This window comes from Lepidochelys olivacea (assembly GCF_965140295.1).
Source record: "Lepidochelys olivacea isolate rLepOli2 genome assembly, chromosome: 5".
NCBI classification, from domain to species: domain Eukaryota; kingdom Metazoa; phylum Chordata; order Testudines; family Cheloniidae; genus Lepidochelys; species Lepidochelys olivacea.
Window position 1 is genome coordinate 16,467,581 of NC_140415.1, and position 14,932 is coordinate 16,482,512.

At 43.0% G+C, this 14,932-nt stretch overlaps 1 protein-coding gene across 1 annotated transcript in view; it reads right to left on the reverse strand.

Annotated features, from left to right (window-relative positions):
- The window catches only part of MYO5B (myosin VB), a 363,824-nt gene that overhangs the window by 229,537 nt on the left and 119,355 nt on the right, over nt 1-14,932 (reverse strand). Inside the window, exons 3-4 of the mRNA XM_084628998.1 lie at nt 9,318-9,489; nt 5,559-5,703 (exon numbers count right to left, since the gene is read on the reverse strand). Of these exons, the coding sequence (XP_084485124.1) occupies nt 5,559-5,703; nt 9,318-9,489 (317 nt within the window). The remainder of the gene's footprint in view (nt 1-5,558; nt 5,704-9,317; nt 9,490-14,932) is intronic.

Consider the following 14,932-nt stretch of genomic DNA (forward strand, 5'->3'; position numbering starts at 1 on the left):
GGTCAAGGGATTTGCTTGGGATGTGGGAGACCCAGGTTCAAGTCCCAAATCAGACAGAGCAAGGACTTGAACCTGCGTCTCACATTCCAGATGAATGCCCTAACCACCAAGCTATTGGCTATTCCGGAGTCCCTCCATCCAGAAATTCCATCCTGGACCTGAGGAACCTTTTTCAACAAGATTTTCATTGAAACACATACACTTCTGCAAAAAACATTACGATTTCGACAAAACATTTTTCTATGGAAAATGCTAACAAGGTTTCCAGGCCATTGTAAAGGGCCACAATTCCCAGTACTCTGCATCGGTATGCAAGGATGCTTCTATTCACTTAGATGGATGGTTGCACTGAAGCTGTAATGCCTGTATAATCCAGTGTTCAGCATGCGTGCAGGACGTTCACTAGAGCTGTCCTCGCTCCATTGTGACGACTGGCTCAGCAGTTTGTGGCTGAAGCAACAAGTCAGCCTGGAATTGTTTAATGATTAGAAATATTGACATAAATCTGTTTTTATTTCCCAAAAGTTTTCAAACCTTTCCCAAACAGTTCCTCAGGACAAGAGCTAATAGTGTCAATATTTTTCATACATTTGACATCTTTTATTTTTCACACATTTGTCCCGTAACTTTCCTGTCAAGCTGCTCAGGATTAAAAACTTGACTGCCTCAGCTAGTGAGAAAAAACGTGACCAGATTTGGTTTAAATCTTTCAGAATTACGACCAGCAGACAAAACACCTGCAATATCAGATGCTTTCTGGGAAGTCTTAAAATGGCATCAAGTTAATACACGATCAGTCACTGGTGAACTCACTCACTAAAAGAATGGCAATGGGATATGGAAACATTCCACCTCCAGGTAACTAGTTCAAGTCCCACCCAGTCAGCTAGCAACAAATATAAAAACTGTCGCCAGGAAATTATTTGGTGGCTCCTCAAAATGGCTTGAAGGTCTCATTTCTGTTCTAAATGCCACAACCAGCACATTACCTGTGTTAAAAGTCACAGCAGAGGCAAGCAGAATTCTGTGGCTGTGGGGACTGAACCATTTCTCACCTCCAGGAATGGTGCACTCAAAGCAAGTTTGAAACACATTGGCAAGGTGGTACAAGGAAGCTCGCATTGCTGCCACCCATGCTTGCATAAAGAGAAACATTCATTTTCTTTTGTTGCCCATTTAGCATCTTCCATTGGCACAGATTCCTCCCCATGTAAAGGAATGCCATGTAGTTAATTCTAAATATCGTAAGACAGTTTGTGTGGTTACCTCAATACATATTTGCTGCAAAAATGAAAACCGCCCTACAGATGACATGGCTCACTATGGTCTTAAATACATCAACTCCCAATGTCAAGATCAAAGCTGTCCGGGTCTTTCATATCTAGAGGTCAATAATTTGTTGACATAATGTAAATTAAATCCATATTGAAATAACAGTCAGTACCCAAAGGGGGAAAATGAAGTGTATTTTATCAGTAATCCATGCAAAGGGTCCGTAGGGCTCCTTAGGGAAGTTGCTATTATATCAATAGGGGGTATTAAAAAACTCTTCTACACTCCATTATATCAATAAATACTTTCTTTCACACTGCCACTGAGGGACTCAACAGAACAATTATACATGGATAAAGTCTTATACTCTGTTTCAGTGACACATTATTTCCTTCTTTTATTTAAAGAAATAAAACAAAAGTGTATCAAACACAGAAAACACTAATGTGATAATGAGTATACTCAAGAAATTCCACAGGAAAAACTATCTAAATATTGCAAGTCCTCTTTCACTGGTCTCAGCAACACCGAGAAACAAGGGGCATCATCCGCCCTGGGTCTGATCCTGCAGCATGCTGAGTGCTACCCTCAACACATAGCACCCAAGGGCACTCAATACCTATCAAGATTGGACTCCATGTTTTAGCTTATTTTCTTGTTTTTAGGGGTTGATGTCAGACTTTTAATGGTTTAAGCTTAACAGAGTTTTTTGCATTAGTGCTCCACTAAGAATCAAAGGTTGTAACTATAGAATACCAGACCCACAGAAATGCTGGGCTGGAAGGGGCCTTGAAAAAGTCATCGAGTCCAGCGTCCTGCACCAATGTAGGACCAAGTAAACCTAGAAAATCCCTGCCAGGTGTTTGTCCAACCTGTTCTTAAAAACCTTCAGTGATGGAGATTCAACAACCTCCCTTGGAAGCCTGTTCCAGAGCTTAAACTACCCTTATTCAGTAGTTAGAAAGGTTTTCAAAATATCTAATCCAGTGGTCCCCAACCTTTCTGTGGGAATAGCACATTCCTATTCCCAACAGACTGCGGCGGGCACCAAACACACCGCCGCCGTTGCCGTTTCTCGGAGGCATTTCGGCGGGCGGTTCTCAGGTGGCCGTGCTCGGTGGCGGCATTTCGGTGGCAGTGTGTCCTGCGGGTGCACACAACTGCCCCGGCGGGCACCATCTGTTGGGGACCCCTGATCTAACCAAAATCTCCCTTGCTGCAGATTAAGCCCATTACTTCTTGTCCTACAGCCAGTGGACATGGAAAACAAAGTGATCACTGTCCTTTTGTTAACAGCCCTTCACATGCCTGAAAACTTATCAAGTCCCCCCCTCAGGCTTATTTTCTCAAGTCTAAAGATGCCCAGTTTGTGTTTTTTATAATCTTTCCCCATAGGTCAGGATTGTTAAATCTTTTATAATTTTTGTTGCTCTCCTCTGGACTCTCTCCAATTTAACCACATTTTTCCTGAAGTCTGACACCCAGAACTGGACACAGTACTCCAGCTATTGCCTTACCAGTGCAGAGTAAAGTGGGACAATTATCTCCCATGTCTTACATACAATACCCCTATCAATAAACTTCAGAACATTTAGCCTTTTTAGCAATGGCATCACATTGCTGACTCATTCAATTTATGATCCACTATAAATCCCAGATCCTCTTTCAGCAGTATTACCTCCTAGCCAGTCATTTCCCATTTTGTAGTTGTTTTTCCTTCTTAAGTGTAGTACTTTCCCCTTGTCTTTATTGAATTTCATCCTGTTCTTTCAGACCAATTCTCCAATTTCTCAAGGTTATTTTGAATTCTAATCCTATCCCCTTCCAACTTGGTGTCACCTGCAATTTTTATAGGCACACTCTCCACTCCATTATCCAAGTACCAGGACTGATCCCTGCAGGCCCCCACTAGATATCCCCCCCCAGTTTGACAGCAACCCATTGATAATTACACTGAGCATGGTTTTTTTCAATGAGTTGTGCACCCACCTTATAGTAATTTCATTTAGACCACATTTCCTTATTTGCTTACAAGAACGTCATATGGGACAGTGCAGAAGCCTTACTAAAATCAAGATATACCATGTCTAAGGCTACGTTTTAGTCATGGGTATTTTTAGTGAAAGTCTCACGGGCAATAAACAAAAAGTCACGGCCCCATAACCTGTCCATGACTTTTACTAAAAATACCTGTGACTAAATCTTACCTGCTGGGATTGGGGCGCTCCTGCAGACGACTGCCGCTTGGTGGGGGAGGAAAGGGGACCAGCTGTCTGAGGCTGCAAGAGCAGCAGCCAGTGCGGCTGGCCTCTGGGTTTCCCCAACTGCTGGGGTAGTCCTGGGGTCAGCTGCACCAGCGCTGCAAAATTCACAGAGGTCATGGAAGATGAATGATTCGCAGTCTTAATCACGTCTACTGCTGCACCCCCATCCACTAGGTCCGACAGAGAAGGAAATTCTTTATAATGCTATTATCCACTGGGTGCTTACAAACTGATCGCTTAATACATTTATCCCAGTATCTTTCCAGATATTGAAGTTAGGCTGACTAGTCTATAATTCCCCAGGTCCTCTTTGTTCCCCTTTTTAAAGAGAGTTACTGTGTTTGCCCTTCTCCAGTCTTCTGGGACCTTACCAGTCCTTCATGGGTTCTCAAAGATAATTGCTAACAGTTTTGAGATTGCTTCAACTAGTTCCTTACATACCCTAGGATGGATTTCATCAGGTCCTGCCAACTCAAATACATGCAATTTACCTCAGTGTTCTTTATCCTATTTTCTCCCTATTTTGGTGTATGTTCCTTCCTCCCTTGTTGTTAATATTAATTGTGTTGAGTATCTGGTCATCATTAACCTTTTTTTAGTGAAGACTGAAGCAAATAGGCATTAAATACTTATGCAGGCTCTTACAGTCAGGTAAGATGTGGTAAGACAAGACAAGACAAGACACCGTCAGAAGATAAGATACTGGGCTATATAGACTTTTTGTCTCATCCAGTATGGCCGTTCTTATGTTTGCTTAGAGAGCAAACAGTTGCATAGACTCCTGGCTCTCAACAAATGCAATACTCAAAGTTTCTACTGAGTTTTAATATAATAGCCCAAGTGCAGACCTGGAATGGGTGGGTAACATGCCATTTCAGCCAGTGGAGCTGCACAGGCTTGTGGTGGCCTGAATTTGGCTCATGGACTGCGGTCCTGCTTTTGTAGCAGTGATGATAGAGCTGCCTTATAACTAATACCAGTGGTAAAAACATAATGAACCACAGATATGCACTCTTAGGTCACTGCTGAAGAAGGGCTAGGCAAGACATTCCATCAATGTATGAAAGCACTCGTGTGGATTTTTTAAACTCTACCTGGCATATGAGCTTACAGGTTTCAACATGGATGATTTAAATTGTTTTTGGTCTCAGTCAGATTATTTAACCCAAGAATTCCAGTACAAGACTGATTGCTCCAAGTCATTTACAGCGATTTGTGTGTCCTTGTGGGAACTCACTCCTAGGGTAACCAGGTAGCAAGTGTGAAGTATCAGGTCACTTTTTTTTGAGGTATAGTTGTGTATGTAAGACAAAGCCCCTATTATCGGGATGTCTGGTCACCCTGCTTACATAGGGGCAACGTGACCGGAGATTCTAGGGTCAATCACAGCTGTAAAAAATGTATGGGTTCCCAATGACCTCGTGAACTAGTGGGCTGCCCTACAGTGTCTCATCACTAGCCAATTGTCTACATGGGATGGAGCGGCAGTCTGATGTACAACTCCACTCAGCACATATTGAGGCCATCTACAGACTCAGCAAAAAGTTGATTAAAAAGGAATTGTGAAACGCTTGTTTATTGAAGCTGCCACAACCACTAGGGACCAGTGAAAGCTAGTGTACCACAACGTGTACTGGCATCAGGCAGACAACCAGATAGGATGCTGCCACAGGAACCAGGATATTCTGAACTTCAAAAGAGTTGGAATCCTCAGAGATCAAAGGACTGCTGAAAGACTGCTGAGGTGAGTTTGGGAGCAGAAAGTGTGGTACACCCCACTTAGGGGGGGTGGCTGGCATAAGGCTCTCAAGGTAAGTTTTTCTTTTCTGTTAGGTTTATGAAGATAAAAGGCCCAGATATTGCGTAGGGTTTTCTTCCTAGCTGAGATGCAAAATTTTGCCTTGTCCTCCATAAATTACACTATTTTCATTGGTATGAATTGGAATTATATAATCTTGACCACCACCAAGGAAGAACAGCCATGGTTCTGAGTGTAAGCCTCTTAACCAACATATCACCCACCTAGCCATTTGCTTGTAGGCTTCTTCTGCCACTGCATAGATGTGAGGATCCATGTCCCCCATGTTTTGGCCACTGTATGCATAGATGACATCTTGTTCATAGATTGGCAGTTGTTCGTATGGGTTAATGGCAACAAGAACAATACCTAAATAAAACAGACAAACATGCAGACATTAGAATTAAAATAAAGTCACAATAGTTTAGAACCTTTTTTCTTTCTTTCTTTTTTTTTATTTTTATTAATACAAGGAGATTCAAAAAATGCATAGAACAAAAGGGTCCAGGTTCTTATATCAGCTTTTCTTTGAATCATGTAGAAATGGTTAATACACTGGTGAAAAGAACGGCTCACATTAAGCTATGGAAGAGGAGCATAAAATATATGAGATGAATAGAAGTCCATCATATGAAGTAGGCCCTTTGGGCATTTCCCTGCCCCCAAAAAGGTGAAAGATACTGCCGTGGATAAGCCATATCCACATAATTGAACATCCACTGAACCCAAAATATTTTGGTTTCTGGATTTCAGATGAAAATGCAAAACCATAAGATTAACAGAAATTAAATGCACATATCATGTTAAAGGAACATGAAAGATATGAATTAAAAAAAAAAATCTTTAAAAACTTCCTTTCCCTTCCTGTAGGAAATCCAGACTGCTCAGTTCATCATACAGTCACACCACTGGGCTTAGGAACCACAGTCATCCAAAAACATGGCATCCCACCCCATCCTGTAATCTTATCCAGGCCAGGGGGAAATCAATCAATCCATGGGATCCCCATGGATTCGGGAGGGTTGTCTACATGGATCAGAGAGTAGGTGTGCTACAAAAACTATGGACAACAGCATGAGAGGATGATAGAATCAGAAGCCTTCCTCTAAATATTTTCTGGGTTTGTGGGCTTAAATCCGACACTAATGTTATTTTAACCTGCTATAGGAGGAGTGTGGTCTGGTGGCTACATGTAGAGACAGGAGGACAGCTTAACCTTGAATTTTAAATGTTCCCAATACATGTCAAGTTGTTAAAGTTAAGAATGTAATAAACCAAACTCAGTTTTCAGTTTTATGATGAGATTACTGGTTCTGTGGATGAAGGGAAAGCAGTGGATGTATTGTTTCTTGACTTTAGCAAAGCTTTTGACACGGTCTCCCACAGTATTCTTGTCAGCAAGTTAAGGAAGTATGGGCTGGATGAATGCACTATAAGGTGGGTAGAAAGCTGGCTAGATTGTCGGGCTCAACGGGTAGTGATCAATGGCTCCATGTCTAGTTGGCAGCCGGTATCAAGTGGAGTGCCCCAAGGGTCGGTCCTGGGGCCGGTTTTGTTCAATATCTTCATAAATGATCTGGAGGATGGTGTGGATTGCACTCTCAGCAAATTTGCGGATGATACTAAACTGGGAGGAGTGGTAGATACGCTGGAGGGGAGGGATAGGATACAGAAGGACCTAGACAAATTGGAGGATTGGGCCAAAAGAAATCTGATGAGGTTCAATAAGGATAAGTGCAGGGTCCTGCACTTAGGATGGAAGAATCCAATGCACAGCTACAGACTAGGGACCGAATGGCTAGGCAGCAGTTCTGCGCAAAAGGACCTGGGGTGACAGTGGACGAGAAGCTGGATATGAGTCAGCAGTGTGTCCTTGTTGCCAAGAAGGCCAATGGCATTTTGGGATGTATAAGTAGGGGCATAGCGAGCAGATCGAGGGACGTGATCGGCCCCCTCTATTCGACATTGGTGAGGCCTCATCTGGAGTACTGTGTCCAGTTTTGGGCCCCACACTACAAGAAGGATGTGGATAAATTGGAGAGAGTCCAGCGAAGAGCAACAAAAATTATTAGGGGTCTAGAACACATGACTTATGAGGAGAGGCTGAGGGAGCTGGGATTGTTTAGCCTGCAGAAGAGAAGAATGAGGGGGGGGATTTGATAGCTGCTTTCAACTACCTGAAAGGGGGTTCCAAAGAGGATGGCTCTAGACTGTTCTCAATGGTAGCAGATGACAGAACGAGGAGTAATGGTCTCAAGTTGCAGTGGGGGAGGTTTAGATTGGATATTAGGAAAAACTTTTTCACTAAGAGGGTGGTGAAACACTGGAATGCGTTACCTAGGGAGGTGGTAGAATCTCCTTCCTTAGAGGTTTTTAAGGTCAGGCTTGACAAAGCCCTGGCTGGGATGATTTAACTGGGAATTGGTCCTGCTTCGAGCAGGGGGTTGGACTAGATGACCTTCTGGGGTCCCTTCCAACCCTGATATTCTATGATTCTATGATTCAAATTCAAGCCCCTAGGTCCATTACAGACAATTTAATTAAATAGAAGACCCTGGATGGCACTTTGAATGACAGAACCAAACTTTCAGAGAAAAATTATTAATTCAGCAAACAGGCATACAATTATCATTTACACAGGTACTACAATTATACTCATTTTCAAAGAGGGAAGAGCATATCAATGGGTGATCAGTCCACTGACAACAGAATGAAGTATAGTTTATAATCCTGTAACCTAACAATACCCTTTTGGTGTTAATTGGAGCTCTCTTGCAATTTAGCAAGGCTACTCCTTTTATAACCCATTATAATACTAATTAACATTAAACATAGCCATTACCATTTTCACATTTCCACCATCTCTTTATTGGCTCTTAACACACACATTATTTAAATTAACATCTGAATCAATGTCCTTCTCCTGCTATCAATATAGATAGCGTTTTAATAACATTCCAAATTCTCAAAAAAACATTTATAAAAACCCTTGCTAAAACCAGTTATAACCAAAATGTAACCCGGGGTTACATCCTGGCTAACTTCAAATTTCCCATCTTACGGTCTCCGACTTCTCTCTCTAACTTGTGTTCACACTAACAAGCTCAATTTCCCACTCCTTTATACTTAGAGTAACTTAGGTTAAGAAATAAACAGAAATTAGACTTGGCCTAACACCTTTTATGGGCTGAAACAGGACACCTGGGTTCTACTCCTACTTCTGCTAGTGACCTCTCTGCACTTCAGTCACTCTAATCCTTAAGACAGGTATTACATCATCACTTCCAAAGAGGCATTGTGTGGCTTAATTAATGAATACGATAAAAGCTTTGTTATCTGGCATGTTGGTGGAATGGGTGTGTGCGTGTGAGAGAGTCAAAAATTCCAGTTAATTAAGAGGGAGGGAGTTTGGGTGCAGGAGAGGGGTTGGGGCAGGAGGTTGGGGTGTGGGAGGAGTTTTGGGGTGCTGGATCAAGGCGGTGCTCACCTTGGGCGGCTCCATGGAAGCGGTGACATGTCCCTGCTGCTCTTAGGTGGAGGCATCGCCAGGTGACTCTGAGCACTGCCTCCACCCACAGGCACTTCCCCTGCAGTTCCCATTGGCCGCAGTTCCCGACCAATGGGAGCTGCAGAGCCAGCCCTTGGGGTGGGGGCATCACACGAAGCCCCTGTAGTCGTTCCTCTGCCTAGGAGCAGTTGGGACATGTTGCCACTTCCGGGGAGACATGCAGAGCCAGGTAGGGAACCTGACGGCCCTGCACCAACTGGACTTTTAATGGATATCAGAAATGCTGGTGTCTAGAGCTTTCCAGCTGGTAAAGTGCTGGATAACACAGCTTTTACTGTATATGGTAAAATCCTCAGATAAGAGGAGCTATGTAAATATAAAGTTGTTATAAAAAGATCAGTATTAGCATATAAGAAATTATTAAACAGTGCAAAAAAATCCACAAACCCTGATGTAGATATATTGTAATACTCACCACAGTAGGTATAGATGTGATTTGATTCCAAGAATCGAACCTTTAAATTATGTAGGACAGCAGGCTCATGGAGATAACTTAGAGCTGTCAGGTCATTTTCGCCCACCAGAATATCTGGATTACGCAAGAAAGGCAGTTGATTGGTTTTGAGATCAACTGGATATTCGTAGATCTGAAGTAATACAAATTGCACACAAAAAATGGTTAAAAAATAAGAACCGTCTAGCTTCTTCATATTAGTTTTTTTTTTAAAACTCATGTAGGGGTAATTCTGCCCTCAACAGATTATTTGTATAACATCAGCACCTAGAGGCCCCAACCAGAATCCAGGCCCCATTGTGCTAGATGCTGCCCAGATAGATAAAACATGCACATATTGCTTACCGAAGTGAAGAGGAGTTCTGTGCACCTACAATGGTCACCCTTTAAAAAATATTTCCAATTATTTTTGGATAACTAAACAATATCGCTTTCTTATTTCCTGTATTCCTTAGGGATTTCCCAGTACTGAATAAGGGCAAATACTCTGGACATTGCACAAAGGACAAAATTCACTGCTGAAGGGTGAATTTCATCCTTACTGAATAAATTTATCTAATCTCATTTTCTAAATCAAACCCAGGAAGTTTTTAGGGGTGGCCAAGGAAGGAGATGGCACAAGCTACCTCAAAGTGTTAGTAACACACAGTACCATATACCAAAAACAGTAAAAGCATAAATGAATCTGACATGTGCATCCTTATTTATCCTCCTCTAAGATCAGCTAGAGTCACAGAATCCAGAGTCCTTCCCTTTGACAAAGTTATTTGTTGACTTTTTTTTTTTTAATTAAAGTCACTTCAAACACATTATGCTCTATACTCCCTTCAGTCTCTTCTGACAATGGGGAAAGGATGCAAAGGAGCCAACACAGGAGCACTGTAGACTTACGTGAGGAACATGGTAATGGCATTAAAACATATGGCTCACCATAGGCTAAAGAGTTTTGGCTCTTCCCCAACTGAACAGCAGAGCCACTGATTAGAATCAGCATGACTTTTCCCCCTTTATCTGTAAATACCTTTGTCAACTTCCCCTTGGGCACTTCCACTCTCAGACACTTAGGAGACAGATGTCGTCTTGGGAAGTTTCCAGTTTAGTATTTACTGAAAACATTTAACGTTTGTTTACGCTTCAGATGAGTTATGTTCCTGCCCCCCTGAAAACTCTGAGTTCCTCCAGCAATGGTGAAACCCTGCTTGTGACAGCAGGAAGAGGCAGATGAGAATTCCCATGCCATTCATTTTATCCAACAAGCCGTTTGGTTTAGTTATATAGGCACGTACAGGAAAAAGTGAACATATTAGCAATGGCACAACAGATAGTGCTTAGAGCAGAGGGGACGTAGGCAGGTGATCAGTGGGTGACATACGCATGAATACTAGGTAGGGAAAAGCATACCATGGCCATTCATTGCCGACTGTGTCGAGTACGTTCTGCTCATTTGCCTCTTGGACAATCTAACAAACAGCTCCAATTAATATTTTGGCAGCTAATGGATGCTTATAGAAGAAGAGTTCATCTTTCAATCCTCAGAAGATATGCCGGCTCTGCCACGTTTCAGGCCTTCAGTTCCTCAGCCAATAGCATGGAATATTTAACAGAGATTCTCTTGAAGTGATGTGACAAACTGAGGCCTCCCTGTTGCCACTGCCTTGACTCCTCATCCGCTGAAGTCTTTACCCTCCCTTTCACCCCTCTCTCACCTTGATGGCTGCAGAGAGCCTCCTCTGTGGACTCCCCAATTCCTCCCTGCCCAGATACCATCGTCAGATTTAACACATGGCCCTATCTTTCCCACATTCAAAACTACCATCCAAGATCAGGGCCCTCGATGTGCTAAGCACTGTCCAGACATGTAACAAACATGACAGTCCTCGCTGTCAAGGACCACAATCTAAACGGGAGACAGGACTGAAGAGGAGGACAAAACAGACAAATAGGACAGTAGAATGAAGACACACAAAAAAAAAACCCACCAAAAAACCCACCACCCAACTTCATCACTCATTTTTGGTTCCAATTAAAAATTGTCCTCTCAAAGGAACAGTGCCATCCCGCTTCAGACGTTGCTCCTCTCCCTTTCCCATTGATTAACGCTGCTTCCTCTGTCCCTTCCAACTATCCTGCCATTGCTGGTGCAAAATCCTCCTCCTAAAACGTCTTCCTCCTAGCTCTCCTCTCTTCCCTAACTGACCCTCCACAGCTTCTTCCTCTGGGACAGCTTGCTATTGTTATTTCAGTTCTGCACTGATGTCACCTCAACTTTACACACTAAGACCCTTTTGGTATGAAACGTACTGCAGAAATGAAGCCATGTGGCACATTCAGAGTTACTAGTCCAACTGCCAGCAGAAACAAAGCTACAACACAGATCAGATCACACTCAGCTTTTGGCCAGTCTGGTGCCATAAGCAAAGTAATCACCACACAAGAATGTGAAGTCTTGATTCCTCCGACCCCGCAAGAGGTCCCAACCAAGATTGGAACCCCATTATGCTCAATTAAAAGATAAACCCTGCCCTGAAGAGTTTACTAGCTAAATAGACAAGACAGACAAAAGGTGGGAAGAAAAACAGAAGCACAGAGAGATGAAGTAATTTGCCCATCACCACATAGCAGGTCAGTGGTAGAGATGGGAACAGAGCCTGGTCTCCAAAGCCCCAACCCATTATCCTATTCAGTAGGCCATGCTGTCTCTTTCAAGATGCATAGGAGCAGCACCACCCATGCAGCATGCAGACTGAGTTTTTCCACTCCTGAGAGAATCTCAGTGAAGCTTGACCTTTACAAAAATCTTTACTGCTGCAACTGAGTTCCAGGAGATAATCCCCACAGTCCTGCATTAGGATTTTTGAGAGCCTAGGATTCCCATGGACTATGCAACACTGAGTTCATCACTCCAGAAAGAGATTCATGATATACACAAAGCAGCCAGGAACAGGCCTGCTGGAAAATCATAAATCCATGAAAATTCACTCAGATGAAAAGGATAAGAAAAAGGAGCTAGTAACAACAGCGGAGACATTTCAACTTTCAGGAACCAAAGGCTTTCAATTCCCTGAAAGATATCCTGATGTTCATGTAACCTTCATTTGATGCATGCGTCTGTCACTCCATGCTACTCTAAAGTTTATCAGGCCAACATGCACTCATCACACTCAGCAGGGACTTCATAAGAATGGTCTCAACAATAAAAACCATCTGCACAGGAGAAATATTAAAAGGGAAAGACCCCTGTTATCCAGCCATGTAAATCTGTCTTTTTTAAAAATGACCTGAGCCTTTATTCAATTTATGAAGCCAACTTGGCTATATAGCTATTGCTCTGAAGGATATGACAGACATGTCACTAACTGAAAAACCTACAGTAAATTGAATGGTTACAAAATAGCCTGAAAGACAGATTTCCATTAAACAACATAAAATAACGGTGGAATAAAAACCCCAAGCCTTAGTCCAGCTCTAACAAACTACTTCAGTTTGGCACAGGTGGCCCTGTAATGTTATCTATCAGAATGACAGGAGCTGAGCTGAACTTTTATCATGCCATATTTTAGGTATGGACTGTTCATCCTACTCCATTTATAAGACCTGTACCAGCAGGAAACAGCTATCAACATCTTTTAAGAGCAGAAAACAGACCTTTAGAATTTAACCAGTCTTCTCTAAAGGAAGCTGAGTTAACTGCAAAGCAGCATCATAGGGAACACACACTAAATCTGACAGCGTGAATCCAAAGATGAATGTGCCCATCCAACAAACTTAAGGTATCTTAATGGTTTTATATCAAATAAACTCTGCCATAATATTGACGTGACTCATTCCTTTATGTCCTGGCCACAGCAGCTATGCAGTTTCCACAACATAAAACAGCAAGCAGTCTTCTGACCTTCCCTTCTTTACCACCACTACCTCCAGCCAGAGATACATTGCCCAGAATTGACAGGACTCACCCTGACCTTTTCTATGAGGTTCACCTGAACACTGAAGGATTTGAAGTGTTAAGATGCTGGAATCCCCACAAAACCCAAGAGGGGGAAATAACTACATGGAATTTGAAAAAGCGATGAATGTTACCAGACTGGCGGAACTGGAGCCTTCACATACAGCAGAGGCTCTGGCCGTGCAAGCTTCACCCACATAGCCCCCATTCCCTGATTTAGATGGAGAGCTCCAGGAGGTAAAAGGAAAGCCAGCCAAGCACGCACTTTTATCCAATCAAGCCAGTTAGTTCCAGTTGTGAGATGGGCAACACGAACTGAGCCAAGACCACATGCTCATTTCACATCTGTCACCTAATTCCTTGCTAGGATACGAGCACTGTCCTGAATTACTGGGCTCGCTGTTCTTCACGGAATCCTTGTTCGATTGTCTCAGAAGCAGAAGAAAGGTAACTGATTATGGAAATGAAGGAATCCACAGCTGGCAATAAAGCAGAAAGTTTCCTGCTCATTCTCTCTGGTAGTACGATGTAAGGGCAGGCAGCTCTGTGGGATGATTGGGGAGAGGAACGTGTGTGTATTGTTGGAAAGGGCACAGGCACTAGACTACTATTCTAAGGACACCGCATTTGTGGAGAGGAGAAAGATGAGTTCCTATGGGCAGCTTATTTGAAGTGGGGGCCTCAGATAAAGGAGTAGGCTGGAAAACCTGGAACACATTTATACTAGAGAGACACCACTGTTTTGCACACGAATGTTAATCACATCACTGGATTTCATTACTTGTTAGCCAGAGGGAGTGAAAAGTAGGAGAGTCTAACAGCTGGTCAGGCTGGCAGCTCCAAGGTTGGCTCTGGGTTCTGGAGTCTTGCGGAGAGTCTGACACTGGGGAGTGGGGGCAGGCTCTGGCAGACGTCCATAACTAGGGGTCTACCAAATTCATGGCTGTGAAAAAACACATCATGGACCGTGAAATCAGATTTCCCCCCATGAAATCTACCTATTGGACAGGAGGGAAAGGGGGACAAAGAATGCGAGGAGGTCCTGTGGAGTGGCACATGTGTTACACATTTATGGATGGCCCTTGGCAGATTAACAACCACAGGAGAAGACTATCTGGCTGCGCAAACGAATGTGTCCCCAATCTCGTCACTCAGTTCCAAGGTGCGTTATGTTGCTTTCCCAGGGACAGTGGCACTCTGACATACTGCTACTGGCCTCTCTGCTTATACTGAACCAAAAAGAAGAATTGTTTTCATAACACTCTAATCAAGCATCTCTCATTCCTGCTCCCCGGTTGCCTGTTCAGTAAGAGGGTAACACACTATGTGCCAGTGTGAAACTGGTTCATTGGCAGGAGCCGTGAATTATTCACACAGCCCTTGGAGCATTTTCAGTTTGGGGAAGCAGTGTCTGTTAACTGCTCTAGTAACACAGCAGATCGTCCCCTGGACGATTAAAAAAAAATTGCCTGCTCAATGGAAAAACCAATTTAGATGAAGCTGTTCGTGAAAAATATATTTCCTGGCACGATTATACCAGTCACACAGATGGTAGGCTGTGCTAAAGCAGTAAGATCAAGCTGGCTGGTTGGGGAATTTAGTTCCTTTAATGTTCCTCAACAGAACATCA